Genomic DNA, 19,149 nt, shown 5'->3' with positions numbered 1-19,149 from the left:
AAGTGCACGTGAACATGTGTTGTATATAATTTCAGCATGGTTTAATACAGTGTTTCTCAGAGTATGACTCAGGAAAAACCAACATCAGAATCATTAGTGCTTGTTTTGAATGCAGATGCCTGTTCTACGCAAAATCTTTTTCAGGTCTATGGGAGTGGCACCTCAATTTCCTCTGGCAAAGCAGAAACAAGAATCCTTGCTTCTTAGGATTTCTGTGAATATTAAATAGCACATGTTTAAGACTAGCACCATACTTGCCACCTATCATTATTAGGATTCTTTCTTTTCTGCAAAAATGACATATGTATACTCACAAATGACTTGCTCAAGAATACCTGATCATGGTTCTATTTTTCTCTTTTCTAAGAACTAAGCCTTTTTTTTTTTTTCTTTCCTACCTTGGACCACAGGGGACAAATAAATCCTTTTCTGATGAGTGGCTATGTTATATTCTTTCCAATAATGTCTTCCCAGCACTTTCTGTGTTCTACTTCTGTACTAGGCACTGGAAGGCTAAGTATAAACTGCCGTAAGCTTGGATGTAGTTAATTAAAAATTTATGGTAATTCATATAAGACTAAGCTTAAATATATAATATGTTAACTTTAAAACTTAAGGTTTTATGGATGAAACTCATTGGTTTGGGTTTTAATAAATTTAGTTTAAAACTCCTCAAGAATCAAATGACAATGTAACAAATACTGATGTGATCATCACTTAGCATTCTTATCTGTTTATCAAAAGGAAACTTAACACTTCCTAACTATGAGTTAATCTAGCACAGAAATAAACTAAAAGTCATTTATCTTCTATCACTCATAGATAACTATTCTTAATGTTTAGTGCTTAATTTTCCTTAGTTTTTTCAACACATAACATGTAAAATCATTTTTTTAAGTGAATTATACTCTACATATTGATTTGTGATCTGATTTTGTCCCACAATATTTTGTAAACCATTCCAACTGAACAGATGAAAAATTTCATCATATTTTTAATGACTGCCTGTTGTTTTACAGTATAGGTGTACCATAATTTATTTCACCTAGTCCACATTATTGCAGTTTTTGACTTTTTTTCTTTTTAACACACATTATAAATAAAAATGTGATAAACATTGTTGTACATATATATTTATTATCTTATCCATAACACCTTTAGGATAAATTCTTAGAGACAGAATAACTAGGTCAAAGAATGTGTGTGTGTATGTGTGTGTGTGTGTGTGTACTTTCCCATATCTTCAAAATTGCAGGAATATTACTGTTTTTTAACTTTTGTTAATATGGTAGGTGAAATTCTTTTTTCATAGTTTTTAACGTATAGTCTTTCATTATTAGCAAATTTTTAAAAAAGATGTTTATTAATTATTGCATTTCTTCTTTTGTCAATTGCTTTTTCATGCCTTTAGTCTCTTCCCATATTAAAAAAAAAGTAATTCTTTATACTATTTTGAAAAGATCTTCACCAGTTTGTCTTTTGGCTTTACTTATGATTTTTTTTCCTTTAATCATACAATCTATTAATCTTTTCCTATTAATGTTTTTTTTAATTGAAGTATAACTGACTTACAATATTTCAGGTGTACAACATGATTCGATATTTTAATACATCACAAAATGATCACCATGATAAATCTAGTTACCACCTATCACTACATTAAGTTATTAAACATTATTTACTATATTCCCTATATTATACATTACATCCCTGTGACTTATTAATTTTCTAATGGGAAGTTTGTACCTCTTAAACTCCCTCATCTATTTCACCCATCCCCCCACAAACCTACATTTTTGTTCTCTGTATCTGTGCATCTGTTTCTGCTTTGTTATATTTGTTTTGTTTTTTATATTTCACATATAAGTGAAATGACATGGAATTCGTCTTTCTCTGTCTGACTTATTTCACTTAGCATAATACTCTCTAGATCTATCCATGTTGTCACAAATGGCAAGATTTCATTCTTTTTATGGCTAAGTAATATTCCATTGAATATATATGCCACATCTTCCTTATCCATTCATTTGTTGATAGACACTTAGTTTGCATCCCTGTCCTGGCTATCATAAATAATGCTGGACTGAAAATACTGTTGCCTATACCTTTTGAATTAATATTTTTGTTTCCTCCACAAAAATACCCAGAAGTGAAATTGCAGCAACCTATGGTAGTTCTATTTTTAGTTTTTTTGAGAAACTGTGTTTGACATACTATGGTATCTGTACCAATTTGCATTCATATCAATAGTGCTCAAGGGTTCTCTTTGCTCCACATGCTCACCAACACTTGCTATTTGTTGTCTTTTTTATAATAAACATTCTGACAGATGTGAGGTGATGTCCTGTAGTTTTCCCTGATATTAGTGATGTTGAGCATCTCTTCATATGTCTGTTGACCATCCACATGTCTTCTTTGGAAAAATGTCTATTCAGGTCCTCCACCCAATTTTTAATTTTTTTTTTTTTTTTTGGTGTTGAGTAGTATGAGGTTTTTTGTATATTTTGGATATTAACCTATTATCAGATATATTGTTTGCAAATATCTTCTCCCATTCAGTAGGTTGCCTTTTGTTCTGTTGTTAGTTTCCTTTGCCATGAAAAAGCTTTTTAGTTTGATGTAGTCCCATTTGTTCATTTTTTATTTTGTTTCCCTTGCCTGAGGGGAAATATCCATAAAAACATTGCTAAGACTGATGTCAAAGAGCATACTGCCTATGTTTTCTTCCAGGAGTTTTATGGTTTGGGGTCTTACATTTAAGTCTTTAATCGATTTTGAGTTTATTTTTGTATGTGGTGTGAGAAAGTAGTCCAGTTTGATTCTTCTGCATCTAGCTGTTCACTATTTATTGAATTGTACATTCTTGCCTTCCTTGTTGTAGATTAATTGACCATACATGTGGGTTTATTTCTGGCTCTTGGTTTTTTTTTTTTTTTTTTTTTTGGCTCTTGATTTTTGATTCCATTGATAATGTGTGTCTGTTTTTGTGCCAGCACCATACTGTTTTGATTACTGCAGCTTTGTAGTATAGTTTGAAGTCAGGGAGCATGATATCTCCAGTTTTGTTCTTCTTCTGCAAATTTCTTTTGGCTATTCGGGGTCTTTTGTGTTTCCATACAAATTTTAGAATAATTTGTTCTAGTTCTGTGAAAAATGCCATTGGTATTGTGATAGGGATTACAATGAATTTGTGGTCATTTTAATAGTATTAATTCTTCCAATACATGAGCATGGTATATCTTTTCATTTGTTGTGTTGTCTTCAATTTCTTTCATTAATGTCAGTTTAATGAGTATAGGTCTTTTACCTTCTGTAAGATTGGTTAGATTTAGTCCTAGGTATTTAATTCTTTTTGATGCAATTGTAAAATGACTGTTTTCTTTCTGATAGTTTGTTGTTAGTGTATAAAATTCAACAGATTTCTTTATATTAATTTTGTATCCTGCAATTTACTGAATTCATTTATTCTAGTAGTTTATTGGTGGTGTCTTTAAAATTTTCTATATATATAGTATCATGTCACTGGCAAACAGTGACAGTTTTACTTCTTCCTCTCCAATTTGGATTCATTTTATTTCTTTTTCTTGTCTGATTGATTGCTGTAGCTAGGACTTCCAATACTATGTTGAAAAGAAGTGTGAGAGTGGACATCCTTGTCCTTTTCCTGATCTTTGAGGAAATGCTTTCAGCTTTTTGCTGTTGTGTATGGTGTTGCTGTAGGTTTGTCATATATGGCTTTTATTATGTTGAGGTATGTTCCCTCTATACCCACTTTGTTGAGAGTTTTTATCATAAACGGATATTGAATTTCTTTCTTATTAATATCTGCTTTGGGGTTCTACTTGGAAAGTTTTTCATTAGCATAAGATTATATAAACATTTACCTATACATTCTGGAACAAATGTAAAATCCAGACCCAAGCACATTTAAGAATTTAACATACCAATTCATTCAATCATTTATTCATTCATGCAACAAGTTATCTATTGAACACATATGCACTAGGCATTCTTCTAAATGCTGGAAATAAAGCAGCAAATAAGACCAAGGTTCCTGCTATTATGGAGTTACATTCCAAAAGGAATATAATCATGTAGCATATAATTTAATGTGGGATTTCAAGTTAATGGGGAAAGAATGTATTACTCAATATACAATGCTGCTACAACTGATCAACCATTAAGAAAATAAATAAATTAGATTCTTATTTCATAAATCAAGTGTATTACAAATGGATTAAAAATCTTTATTTTTAAAATAAAAGCATGAAAATACTGGAAAAAACATAAGCGAATATTATATAAAGGAACATTATATGCATTCTTGAACATGAAAACTTTAGAGTAAGATCTCAAGGCAATTTTAGAAAAACCTCTTATTTTTTAAAAAATGGAATAGAACAAGGTAATTTTTGAACAATAATCTTTATTAGTATATTTTTAAAGGTACATATAATCCTGAGCAACTGCATTTACACATTTATCATTTACTCTTTGAAATTTACGTGTAATTTGTTCCAAACTCTCTGATGAGTACATTTTTATACTAATTAGGAACATAAATAATTTAAAATATTATTCTTACCCATGGAATAGCCAATTAATTTACTCAAAGCATCTCATTATCTAATTCTACTACTTCAGAAGCTTTAGAATATTACCTCTCAGTTAAACAATTTCTTTTTCAAAACTGCAAAGATGGGCAGTGCAAGAGCTGATTCCTTAAATCCTAGTGAATTCTTAGAAAACTATGTTGCTTTTTGTCTTTGACCTGTATTTTGAATAAATTTGGTAATTATTTCACCAGCTATATTTGAGAAGAATGGTAAAAGTAACTGCATCCCATCTCAATATTTTAGCCAGTGTAAAATGTTACAGGCTCCCTTCACATATAAGTATTCCATAATTATCCCAAAAAGAAAAATTTACCATGATCTAATGAAAAGGACAACCTAATATCGATACATCTTTGTAAATGGTTAAATATTATGAAATATGTTATGTGAAGTACTTCCTTCAGGCTCCATAAAGGAATACATAGAGATGATTAACATTAAATTTCAAAAATCTAGGCCAGAAATTTTATAATTAGTAAATAAAAAATGACAAAAATAAAACACAAAAAGATCCTGTGAAAAGACAAAGACAAAGATCCTGTGATCTTTGAGAAAAAAACATTTACCCAACATATCTCCAGCTGTGGACAAATAAATATTTTTATTCTTGTATTTTAAATTACTAGCAAAATATTATATCTTTCTACAAACAACATAAAACAAGCATACAGTATCTAGAAATGGTATTTATCTGAGAAGAATGTCAAGTCTTTGAAGGTACACTAAATTTGTTTTTTCCTGAATAAGGTCACTATGATCTTAGTTAAAGTTACAGTAAGCAGTTCAAGCAAAATGTGTATTGCTTAGATTTTAAAGCAAGCAATTGTGTTACTGTTTAATTAAAATAGAAGTATAAATGTGAAGCTATTATACCAACATTTATAAACACTTCTTGGAAATACAGATCAGCAAGTAATGGAATAACTGATTTTAAAATAATGAAAGGTTGATGTTATATGTAAAATTTGGGGACAAATCAAAAATATATTTAAGAGATGTAAAAATAACATGAAGACCAAGTTTTATTATTTGGAGTTTGAAAACTTAGCAGCAAAACAACCTATCTGCATATAATGTAGTACAATGAGCATTTGTTCATAAAAGACTCCCAAAGTCTTAAAACTTCATACATAAACCAGAATGAAATCCATTACATAAATGATTTAAAGATGCCAGAGTAGTTTATCCAGAACTGCTAGATACTCTCACCTGCATCACCAAATCATAAACAAGCTTATGCAAAACTGTGTTCTGGATAACTCACTCTTATAGCTCCCCAATAACAAGCTCGGATAAGGCAGATCAAACCTAAGAGATACGCAACTGCCCAAGAAACATAGGTTGCATGAAATCGTCTTGCAATACCTTGGGTGCCAACCTAAAATAAAAAGCAATACAAAAATAAAAGGTTAGAAACTGAGAACTTGTGTTGGCTTATGTGCAATTTTTATGAAATATATTCCTAAGATGACAAAACCCCGACAAAATATGAGTTGCTGCATTTGTTGGCTACCACTAACAGAGTAAAATTTAATAAAATGAAATTGCTAGTTACATTAATTATAAACTTTATGAAGTAAACAAAAATTCCATTAAAATATCTTATTTATAAAGGGAATTTAATCTATATAACCCCAATGCCATCCCCATATTGATAATAAATCTCTGTTTCACTTGAATAAAAAGAAGAATGGTTTTTCAGACCTTCGTAGCTGAATGAGTATTGCTTCAGCTTTGGCCATAACAAAATTGGTTCTGGCACTAAATAAAAACAAATGGGCTTTTGTTAAATGGAGGGTAAAATTACCCATGTCAAGGACTTCAGAGGGATCCCAAGACATGATTTCACCTGGATGGGCAAGCTCCAGGCCCATGGATTTGCTTCAGATTGCTCATAGTTTTTCAGAAGCTTCTGAGCCTGATATGTGAGGGAGGCAGGTTCTTCAGCGATCAATGAAGGCTGTTCCAGACCTCACCATTTACTACTAATAAAGTTAAGAGGAAAGAATTCTAACAGTGAGTAGAGTAATACTCACAGTTAATCCAACTCCAATGAAAATACATATCATTCCAATGGTAATATATGCACAGCAGCGTCTTCGAGGAAGTGCACTACCCACAGAGGAACTGCAAATTCATGAGAACAAAAAAGAATATTAAATATTTACATGAAGATTCTCCATTTCATCTTTGTAAATACTTATCTATGGCTTTAGTAATACATATACTTCTATTTATTTATTCAACTTGAGAGACAAGAACATACATAATATTTTTAATGAGTGATCTAAATCATACCTGGTGAATTTGTGTGTGAATTATTGTGGCTTTAAACAAAATTCAAGTGTTGGTCATTGACAAAGTCCACAAAAACCCACTATGGTCAATAATAATCAGCCAAGATAAAAATTTATTTCCAAAACAATCTATTCCAGAATGGAAAATCAGTGCTGTCTTACAAATAGAAATTGATATTATTTTTACATTTATAACCATTGCTATATGTTTAGTGTAGAAAATTTGGAAAATAAGAATAAAGAATAGAAAGGAAAAGGAAAATTACCTGTAATTCCACTACCATAAATACTGCTATTTTTCTCCAGCCATTTTTTTACAACTTACCAATTTAGCATAAACATTTTCTTACATCATTAAGTATTCTCAAACTGGAATTCTGATAGATGAATATAACATAATTTAACCAATTCCCTAGTATTGGACACTTTTTTCTTCTTGGAAATAATGCCAGCTAAGTGACATCTAAAAGCATTGTGCTTATTTTTTTTAATGAAAGTATAGTTGATTTACAATGTTGTGTTAATTTCTGCTGTACAGCAAAGTGATTCAGTTATACATATATATATACATTCTTTTTTATATTCTTTTCCATTATGGTTTAACACAGGATATTGAATATAGTTCCCTGTGCTACACAGTAGGACCTTGTTGTTTATCCATTCTATATGTAACAGTTTGCTTCTGCTAACCCCAAACTCCCAATCTATCCTTCCCCCCCACCAACTACCTTGGCAATCACAAGTGTGTTTCTGTTTCATAGATAGGTTCATTTGTGTCATATTTTAGATTCCACACATAAGTAATATCATATGGTATTTGTCTTTCTCTTTCTGACTTACTTCACTTAGTATGATAATCACTAGTTGCATCCATGTTGCTGCAAATGGTATTATTTCATTCTTTTTATGGCTGAGTAGTATTCCATTGTACATATGTACCACATCTTCTTTATCCATTCATCTGTCGATAGACATTTAGGTTGTTTCCATGTCTTGGTTATTGTGAATAATACAATGAATATAGGAGTGCATGTATCTTTTTGAATTATAGTTTTGTCTGTACATATGCCCAGGAGTGGGATTGCTGGATCATATGGCAACTCTATTTTTAGTTTTTTGAGAACCTCCATACTGTTTTCCACAATGGCTGCACCAACTTACATTCCCACCAACAGTGTAGGAGGCTTCCCTTTTCTCCACACCCTCTCCAGCATTTATTTGTAGACTTTTTAATGATGGCCATTCTGACAGGCATGAGGTGGTACCTTATTGTAGTTTTGATTTGCATTTCTCTAATAATTAGTGACATTGAGCATCTTTTCATGTGCCTGTTGGCTATCTGTATGTCTTCTTTGGAAAAATGTCTATTTAGCTCTTCTGCCCATTTTTCAATTTGAGTTTTTTGTGTTTTTGTTGTTGAGTTATATGAGCTGTTTGTATATTTTGGAAATTAAGCCCTTATCAGTCACATCATTTGCAAATATTTTCTCCCAGTCTGTGGGAAAAAATATTCCTTTATGGTTTCCTTTGCTGTACAAAAGCTTGTAGGTTTGGTTAGTCCAATTTGTTTATTTTTGCTTTTACTTCTATTGCCTTGGGAGACTGACCTAAGAAAATATTGGTACAATTTATGTTAGAGAATGCTTTGTCCCTGTACTATTCTAGGAGTTTTACAGTGTCATATCTTATGTTTAAGTCTTTAAGCCATTTTGAGCTTATGTTTGTGTATGGTGTGAGAGTGTGTTCTAACTTCACTGATTTACAGGCAGCTGTCCAAATTTCCCAACACCCCTTGCTAAAGAGACTTTTTACCTATTATATATTCTTGCCTCCTTTGTCAAAGATTAATTGACCATAGGTGTGTGGGTTTATTTCTGGGCTCTCTATTCTGTTCCATTGATCCATATGTCTGTTTTTGTGCCAGTATCATGCTGTTTTGATTACTGTAGCTTTGTAGTATTGCCTGAAGTCTGAGATGGTTATGCCTCCAGCTTTGTTCTTTTTCTTCAGGATTGCTTTGGCAATTCTGGGTCTTTTATGGTTCCATATGAATTTTAGGATTAGTTGTTCTAGCTCTGTGAAGAAGGTCATGGGTAATTTGATAGGGGTCACATTAAATCTGTAGATTGCTTTGGGTAGTATGGCCATTTTAACAATATTAATTCTTCCCATTGTGCTTATTTTTCATTGTTTCCTTATGATAAATTTTTAGAATCAGAATTACAAAATTAAAGAAAGAGATTAAACTTTTAAAAATCTTTTAATACATACTGCAAGAAGCCTATGGGAAACTCATAACATATATTTCTCAATTGGAATTCCAAATCCAATAGTTTTCAGTTCTCTCTACCTCTAATTTTTTAAATTTTCAAAATGATAAAAGTATAGCAAAGATAAAAAAGCCAATTGGCACTTTCTTCTCTTCCTAAATAAACATATAGTAACACATATCATACATCACACATTGTGTTAGTGGATGATATAATTACTGATTTGTTTGTGTATGGCCAGTGTCCACATTATGCCTACCACATGGTAAATTACTCATGGAATGTCTATTGAATAAATGAAACACAGAAATGCATCACTTACTAGGCATAATTTAGAAGTGTGCTATTCCAAAAGGTTAATTTTGCATAACAGAAAATAGCTTCAAGTCCCAAATATTTTTTAAAATTGATGAATATTATTGCAAATATGTATCATAAAAATTCCTGAATACTTGAACAAAAACAGAAACATGTGGATGACCTAGGGGGTCATCATTAATTGCAGTAGTGTACAACCTGCTATCTGGAGTTATTAGGGCATCTGTGATTCATTGCCTTTATGTTACATTTAGCCTTAGACTGCTTTTAGTTTTAATAACTATGTCTGCATTTGGTGATTTTTCCTGCCTTATATCTCACAGCTGGCCACCATTTCTCATTTACCTATGTATCTGCCTCTGGCAGTCTAATCTACCATGGATTAGAAGGCAACTAAATTTGCTAGAATATACTCAATAAGTCAAAAGGTTCTAAGTGAATACCAGAGCAGGTTTTCTGTGAGCCAAAGGAACACACTTTAGGATATTAATTTCAGTGCATGAATTCTATTTTGAAAACCCATGCTCATTTTTCATCACTCAACTTAAATAGTCACTACCTCTGGAAAATCTTCCCAGGAAAGAAATAACGTACTGCTACTCTACAACCAAAGTGCCATCTTATAATAGGGAGAAGGCAATGACAAAAGCACCTATCACATGCATAATAAAATCTTATACATTTAATACAAATATGGTATCTGTATGCAATATATAGTATTGTTTTGCAAGTGTTAAAACTTTACACATGCATGTGTTAAACTGTATGCTTCTGTGACTTGCTTTTTTTTCCTCAATACTCTACATGAGACTCTTCCATAGTCATATGTGGAAACTTACTTCATTCATTTGCACAATTATCTTCCATTATATGGAATAATACAGCTTACTCATTCTCCCTGTTGATGGACAGTCAGGGTTTTCTTTTGTTTTGTTTTAAATGTTTTTGCTATTATAACACGGCTACTTTGAATTCGCTTTTACATGTTTCCTTATGTATATATGCAGGAATTTCTCAAACATATACCTAGGAATAGAATTGCTGGGTAGTACTGTAGACATGTTTTTAATTTTAACAAATGCTAAATTTATATCCCCACCAACACTATTTGAGAGCTTCCACCGCTCCACCTACATCCTCATTGACCCTTCAACACTTGGTATTTTTCTCATGTTTGACAATTTCACGAGTGTGAATGGTATTTCATTGTGATTTTATTATGTATATCCATAATCTGCAGGAGGTTGGACATCTTTTCAAATGCAGGTTGACTACTGGTTTTCTTTTTCTATTAATTGCTTGTTCATACCTATTGTCTCTGTCTTGGGCTGTCTTTAACTTACTGATTCATAGATGACATTTATATAATCTGCATACTATTCCATGCAGCTATATATACTGAACATATCTTCTTATAGTTTGTTTTTATAAATTCAACTTTAATAACATATTTTGATCATGAGTATTTACTAATGATACCAATGTAACACAAAGTACTTCTAATATAGTCAAAGCTATCAATCTTTTCCTTTAAGGTTCGTACTTTTTATGTCTTGTCTAGGAAATTCTTTCCTACTTCTGTCATAAAAATACTTTTCTATCTTTTCTTCTAAAAGTACTATAATTTTGCTTTTTGTATTGCCAACTACAAATTGGCACTTGCCATCTACCTCTACAAGGATTAAATCATGAGTCACTGCAGCTGCTGACCTTCAATATCCCCTGAAAGGAGTTCAGGGTGGAGTTCAGGAATGAGGCACTTTGTGCTCTGGGAAAAACTGGCAGAACAGGTCTTCAGATATTTAGATATTTTCAGGAGATTTTATGAGCCCAATTCTTGTATCTCCTTGTATCTAGAAAAGCACTAAAATCCTTCATGGTGATGTCTGCTCCTTGTGACTAGTGGTAATCTTCATGAGACTAGCAGCAACCTCCTGCAAAAAATATGTGCTTGCCTGCATGTACTCACCCTTTGCCAAAATTGCATTATACTGACCTTCCCCCCTCCCTCTTTGGAGCAGTTTCTCAGGGCTATCGGAAATGCAGTCTCCCGGGCTCTAGTCCTCATTATGCCCCCAATAAAACCTCACAACTCTCACATTGTGCATTTTTTTTCAGTCAGTAGTATTTATGTCGATCTACAAGAGCAGATTCCTTATAATTATCTATTTTTATTTTACATATTTCAAAGTTAGATTATCTGTTGCACTCAAGTTCAAAATTAATATTTCTGATGAAGTGACCATAATGATAATAATTCTTTTTACATCTGTTCTATGGTTGCCATTGACTCAATATGGTAACAAGTCTTCTGCTACAGTTGCCTTTTCCAAGCAATTGGAGGAAGGGAGAGAAAAGGAGGCCAAGCAGTTTTTGTCTTTAAGGAGAGTATCAGGAAGATGTATTCATCAATTTGTTCATATTCCATTGGCTCTAACATAAACACATGGTCACAGCTATCTGCAAGATAGGTTAGGAAATGCAGTCTCCAGCTGGGTAGCCATTAAGACTGACAGTTCTACTGCAAGGAAAAAGAGAACAGCAGTCCTTGCTATTTTAACTAATATTACTATTGCTATTTTATTGTTGGTTGGTGTTTGCCTGGTAAATCTTTCATTTTGGTTAGTGTTTCATGGTTTCACCTTTTACTTTCATTCTATGTTCTCATATTTCATGTGTTTCTTCTTCAAATTGCATACAGGTGTACTTAAATCTAGTCTGATAATTTCTCACAAGTTTTATTGACAAGTTTTGTCTAATTATATATATTCTGACAACTAATATATTTTGATTATCCCTTCTACCGTATTTTGGCTTTCTATTGTTTCTCTATCTGCTTTTCTACTCCCTTTTCTGGACTTCTTTTGTATTGACTATGATTCTTTTATTTAATTTTCTACCTACTATTTAGAAAGTTTTACAATTTATTTTTATTCATTTAGCAGTTGCACTTAAATTTTTAATATGCATACCTTTTAAAAACTAAAACCATTTGGTAAATCTATCTTCCCAATAAATGCAAAGATCTTAGAAACTTTAACTCTAAACATTCCACTCCCATCTTACATGTTCTTGCTCTTCAATATTTCAGTTCAATTCTTTTATCTATCTATCTGTTTATTTATTTATTTATTTATTTTTGGCTGTATTGGGTCTTTGTTGCTGCAATGCAGGCTTTCTCTAGTTGAGGCAAGCAGGGGTTACTCTTTGTTACAGTGCATGGACTTCTCATTGCAGTGGCTTCTCTTGTTGTGGAGCATAGGCTCTAGGGGGCACATGCGGGCTTCAACAGTTGTGGCACGTGAGCTCAGCAGTTGTGGCTCACGGGTTTAGTTGCTCCGCATGTGGGATCTTCCTGGACCAGGGCTTGAACTTGTGTCCCCTGCATTGGCAGGTGGATTCTTTTTTTTTTTTTTTTTTTGCTGTACGCGGGCCTCTCACTGCTGTGGCCTCTCCCGTTGCGGAGCACAGGCTCCGGACACACAGGCTCCGCGGCCATGGCTCGCGGGCCCAGCCGCTCCGCGGCATGTGGGATCTTCCGGGATCGGGGCACGAACCCGTGTCCCCTGCATCGGCAGGCGGACTCTCAACCACTGCGCCACCAGGGAAGCCCTGGCAGGTGGATTCTTAACCACTGCACCACTAGGGAAATCCCAATATTTCAATTCAATTCTATTTTTGTTTCTCCAAATTTGTTAGCATTAATACTATTACTGTTATGTTTTTGGTATTTTATATAGTTAGTGTTCCTGATGAATGTTTATAATTTCTTGGTTTATACTTTCTTTATTCTTGCAGAGCGGAAATTTCTTCAAGGATATTTTCCCTAAATTCATCTTTTATCAATTTTTTAGTGAGGGTATCAGAATGGTAACCACTCTGTTTTGGTTGTTACTGCTGGTTAGTTGGCTCTGCATCTGCACATATCTTTATTTTACCTTCATTAGTCTGTGATGGTTTAGACACTTTGACAGTTAATTTCTCTTAGAACTTTGAAGTATTTTTAAACTTTTTGGCTTCCATTGTTGCAGTTGAGACGTTTGCTGCTATCCTTTTCATACTAAAAATCTGACGTTTCTGTCTCTGCTTTTAATATGTTCTATTTATTTTAGGTTGTCTGCAATCTCACTATAACATATTTGTTTATTCTGCTTGGATTTCATTGTTCCTTTTGAATCTACAGGTTCATATCTTTCATAGATCTGAAAATCCTTAGGGATTATCTCTTCAAAATACCTCTATCCCATTCTCTAGTTTTTCCTTCTAGATCAGAAATATATCAGATGCTCTTATATATATTTATTTTAATATTATTTTCATCTTTGTCTCTCTGACAGATTCTAGGTAATTTACTTTACTCTATATTCCAATCCACAACTTTAGTTGTCAACTTAATCTGATCTGCTGTTTAGCTTGTTCCACTGTATTTTCATTTCTGTAATTTTTAATTTCAAAACCTGCCTGCTTATTGTTTGGGTTAATTCATTTTTTTATTTTTAAACAATTGTAGACTCAAAAGCAGTTATAAGAAATAATACAGAGCACTCTCATTCATCCTTTACCCAATTTCCCCCAGTGATAACATCTTCCAAACTACAGTACAGTATTATAACCAGCGTATTGACATTAATACAATCCAATGATATTCATATTTCCTGTTTTACTTATATTCATTTGTGTGCATGTGTATATTTAATTCTGTACAATTTATCCCATGTGGAGGTTAATGTACCCACCACCACAGTTAAGATACAGAAGAGTTCCATCACTGCAAGGATCCTTTTATAACCACACTCACCTCACTCTTGCCTACACACCCCCTGTACTCACCACACCATCATGCACCTGTTCTCCATTCCTAAAATTTTGTCATTTCAAAACTGTCATATAAAAGGAATCATGCTGTAGGCCACCTTGTGTGACTGGTTTTCACTCAGCATAAATTCCCAAAGATTCACCCAAACGGTTGCATGGATGAACTATTGTTCATTCCTTTGACTGTTGAATAGTATGTCAAGGTCTAGATAAATCAGTTTGTTTAACAATTCAGCCACAGAAGGACATATAGGTTGTTTCCAGTTTCAGGCTATTAAGAATAAAGTTGCTATGAACATTCATGTACAGATTTTTGTATGTGCCCAGGTCGTTTCTTATAGACTCTTATCTGTCTTCTCTTATTTCTATTAAAAAAAAAATTTTTTAGACATGGTTGTAACATATCCTATATCTAACATTATAATATCTGAAGTTCCTAGAAGTCTAATTATGCTGTTTGTTATCAATGCCAATTCTGCTTATTGTATCTTGTTTCCTCATGTTGGTATTTTTGTTGAGAACTTATTTTGACAAACCTTAATATAAGAAATCCTAGCAGGCATGGTTTAGGAATGTCTTCATCAACAGAGAATTTTCATTTGCCTTTCCCAGGCTCCCTAGAATGATACCAATCTTAAACTACTTTAAAATGATTTCTGAGACTGGGTTTTCTTAGACCATATAAACCAGGTAAAATATAAATCTGAAATTCACTGTTCTTATAAAAATTTCCATTTGTATTCTTCCTTTTCTGGTGGGCATTTTCCTTGACCTACTCTATTCATGAAGAATAGTCCTTTATTGGGGGTGGAGAGGGATGGTGTTCCAACTCTCCACCTTCTGCAAGACCAAGACCTTCTCTCTCATTCTTCATTTGAACACTGAAACCCAAGTATCTGGGTCCCTAGTATTGGTAAATACCCTTAAGACAGCCCTGGTGGTCATTTGCTCTCCAGTTTTGTTCCCTGGGGATTTTCTTAACTTTCATATGAGCTGAACAATGCATTTGAAATGATATTTGTAATGGTTAACTAGTCTTTCATATTACTGGATGTGAAAGTGAAGAGCCTCTAATATACAAAACTGTGGACACTGAATATCCAAGAGGAAAAGATCATGCAAGGTTTCTCAAACATCTGATTATTCACCCTTCAAGTTATTTACCTTCCCCTTCATAACACTCCCCTGTGAAACACTAGCATTGTGAAGGACACCTGGAAAATAAAGATGGTGCCAAGCAGTGTTATTTAAGCACAATTTTCAGATGAGGTAGCCAGGGAAGGCTTTATTAGGTGAAACTTAAGGGCAGGGTAAGATGTGAATAGGTGGGAGAGTAAGTCATCTTAGCTGCTAACAGTAGCATTGTTCAGCCAGAAAAAAAAAAAATACTTTTGTTCAAGAAACAAGCAGCAAAATAACCTTTCTTCTGGAGAAGGTTTCTGTAAGTGAGTAAAATTAAAGGGATTTTCAGCTAATTTGTGAGGTTAAGTAGTTATTTTCCAAGTAAATAGGAATGATAAAGGGATGAGCCAGGTCACTCCAGGCCTAGCAGGAAATTAAGGGACCAAAGCAATAAACTCTATTGTATATTTATGGAAGTAGAAGAATTTGTTGAGGCTGGTGGTGTGTGTAGAGGTAGAAGAAAACATAATAAAGATACTACTAGAGAAGTTAGGCAAATATCTAAACTTGGAGGGTTGTATAAATCTTGATAAGAAGTTTAGAGTTTGATTTTTGATTTTAGGCAATGGGCCTGTAATAATCTATATGGTGCATTTATGTCAATAAGTATAAAATATCTTTCCTTAGCATACTTCATATGGCACTAATAGAAAAACCTAAAATAACAATTGCAATGGCACCTCCTTGGGTTGTGCAATATACAACCTGCAGAGATGTATGCTATAGCCATGAATTTGGGAGCTACTAAAAGGTTTGAAGCCAGAGAGTTTGAAATCATATTTTCACTTGGAGACCTTTACTCTAATAAACTGCAAGAGAACTATAAGGCTGAAGACCAAGAGATAAATTAGAAAGCTATTGCAGTAGTCCTGGTGAGAGATCCTGAATGCTTGAACTATATATAATAGAAATAGTAAGAATAAGATAACAGAATTGAAATGTCAAGAGACAGAATTGACAGGACCTGTTTCCATTTGGATATTGTGAATAAAGATACACTCAGATTTCTGGCTTGGTCAGCTGAGAAGATAGCAAAACATTCATTAATGTAAGTTATTCATCAATATTCAAGGACGATTAGTTTGCAGAGTGGGGTGGGCAAGTTGGATATATTCTGTTTGAGATGCCTATGGGACACCAGGTTGAAATAACTACAGGCAAATGGTGAATACAGATTGTATATTTACATCTGAAGGTCTGAAGAGAGATCTGGGGTGATTTAATGGTATATTGGTTGTGATTTAGTGGCATATAAATGAAATAAAAACATATGAGAAAGCACAGATATATTGTGATTAGGTTCCAATCCTGGAGAATAGCAATATTTAATGACTTGGAAGAGGAAGTGGAGACAAGAAAGGAGATAGCAAATGAATGTTCTGAGAAGTGGGAGAAAATCAGGAGAAAGTGATGTCTGAAACCAAAAGAAGAACAAATTTTAAGGAAAAAAAGCAGGGTAATCAACAGAACCAAATACTAAAGAGAAAACAAGGAAATGAAGATTAAACAGATCTATTAAAATTTGCAAGTGGGGAAAGCAATCAAGATGGCAAAGTACTCAGACGTGAAGCTCACCCTCTCTCACAAATACAACAAAAGTATATCTATACATGGAATGATTCTCACAGAATATCTACTGAATGCTGGCAGAAAACCTCAAACTGCTGAAAGGGCAAAGAAAATCTCCATGTAACCAGGTGGGAAAAAAGAAAACAGAAAAAAAAATGAAAAATGAAAATGAAAATGAAAATGAAAAAGGAATCAGGACCAGACCTGTGCCCCTGGGAGGGAGCTGTGAAAGAGGAAAGATTCCTGCACCCTGGGAAGCCCTTTCAGCAGCTCCCCAGATGGAGGTAAGGGGAGCTTCAGAGCCTCTGAGGAGAACAGTAGTAGCTGGTTTGCAGCAGCCCAACCTGACATGCCCATCTTTGGTTCTGGCAGGGACTGTGTGCTGGAACTCGGACTTTGGAGCTCAGAACCAGGGAGAAGACTGGGGTTGGCTGTGTAGAAACAGACTGGGTGGGGGGGCTGGAATCCAGAGTGACCACTGCTGGGGGGGGTACGCCAAGGAAGCCTGGGCCACCTTAGAGGCCAGTCGCCATTGATTGGGGACTGCACTAAGGAGGGGCGAGACCTGGATTGTAGCTTTTTTCCCTGTGCACGTGCTTGCAGAAACAGGATACCGCCTGCACAGGCTCCAGGGGCGGTCCCAAGCCTCCACTGCAGCCCACCCAGACAACAGGAGTGGTCGCCGGGCCACTGTGGACACTCTCCTGGACCCCAGGAGTGGTTGCCACCCCCTGCTGACTCCCTTCTGGACTGCAGGAATGGTCATGGGCCCCTGCTGATGGCCCCCCGGACTCCAGGAGTGGTCATGGCCCCCCTACTGACTCCCTCCCAGACCCCAAGAGTAGTTGCGGGTTCCCACTACCACCCATCAGAACTCCAGGAGTGGTTGTAAGCTGTCTCCATTCCCATTGCACGCCCCAGGGGGTGTGCTTGAGCCACCTGCTGCTGTCAAAAACCCCAAGACCAGAAACCAGCAACCTCAACCAGCACCCCCTATCAGGGAAATAACAACCAGCACACACTGAAGAAAGAGGTAACAGGCATCCATATTAAAAATAGCCCTTGCACCAAACATACTAAACCCACACAAGCTACACAGTGACAACCCTACATATAAATAGCCCTCAAAGACCACAGTAGATAATTGTTTCTCCTAAATTCACAGAGTAAGAGAAATATAAGTAAAATGAAAAAGCAGAGGAACCACTCACAGTTAAAAGACCAAGAGTATTCCCCTGAAAGAACAAACAATGAAGCAGACCTCTTCAGTCTAATAGATACAAATTTCAAAGAGGAGATAATGAAAATACTGAAGGAATTAAGAAAGGCTATTGACAGAAATGCAGAGTATTGTAAAAAGGAACTAGAAACTATAAAGAGGAACCAAGAAAAATTAGAAAACTCATTTGCAGAGATGAAAGCTGAGCTAAAGGCAATACATAACACAATAATGCAGAACAAATAAGTGACCCAGAAGATAGAATAATGGAAATCATGCAATCAGGACAGAAGACAGAAAGCTAAATAAAAAAAAAAAAGAAAAGAAAGCAATGTAAGAGAACTATGGGATAATATAAAGCATGCCAACCTATGCATAATAAGGATTCAAGAAGGGGAAGAAAGAGAAAAGGGGATCAAAAATGCATTTGAAGAAATTATGGCTGAAAACTTCCCAAACTTAAAGAAGGAAACAGATATCCAGGTACAGGAAGCAGAGAGGGTCCCAAACAAGATAAACCCAAACAGACCTACACCAAGACATAACAAAAATGGCAAAAGTTAAAGATAAAGAGAGGATTCTAAAGGCAGCAAGAGAAAAGCAAAGAGTTAATTACAAGGGAACCCCCAAAAGGCTGATTTCTCTACAGAAGTTTTGCAGGCCAAAAGCAAGTGTCAAGATATACTCAAAATCCTGAAAGGGAAAAATCTGCAAACTAGTATACTCTACCCAGAGAGATTATCATTTAGAATAGAAGATGAGACAAAGAGTTTCTTGGGCAAGCAAAAACTAAAAGAATACAGCAATACTAAACCTATCCTAAAGGAAATTTTGAAAGGTCTTCTCTAAATAGAAAAGAATCT

At 34.5% G+C, this 19,149-nt stretch overlaps 1 protein-coding gene across 1 annotated transcript in view; it reads right to left on the bottom strand.

The window, feature by feature from the left end:
• Positions 1 to 4,461: 4,461 nt before the first annotated feature.
• The window catches only part of PIP4P2 (phosphatidylinositol-4,5-bisphosphate 4-phosphatase 2), an 82,864-nt gene continuing 68,176 nt past the window's right edge, over positions 4,462 to 19,149 (bottom strand). Inside the window, exons 6-7 of the mRNA XM_082601151.1 lie at positions 6,653 to 6,743; positions 4,462 to 5,994 (exon numbers count right to left, since the gene is read on the bottom strand). Coding sequence (XP_082457277.1) covers positions 5,851 to 5,994; positions 6,653 to 6,743 — 235 coding nt within the window. The 3' untranslated portion in view covers positions 4,462 to 5,850. The remainder of the gene's footprint in view (positions 5,995 to 6,652; positions 6,744 to 19,149) is intronic.

Source organism: Mesoplodon mirus, assembly GCF_964341445.2.
Source record: "Mesoplodon mirus genome assembly, chromosome: 16".
Classification (NCBI taxonomy): domain Eukaryota; kingdom Metazoa; phylum Chordata; class Mammalia; order Artiodactyla; family Ziphiidae; genus Mesoplodon; species Mesoplodon mirus.
Note: the sequence above shows the minus strand (reverse complement) of the source record. Positions and strands in the feature narration are given on the sequence as shown.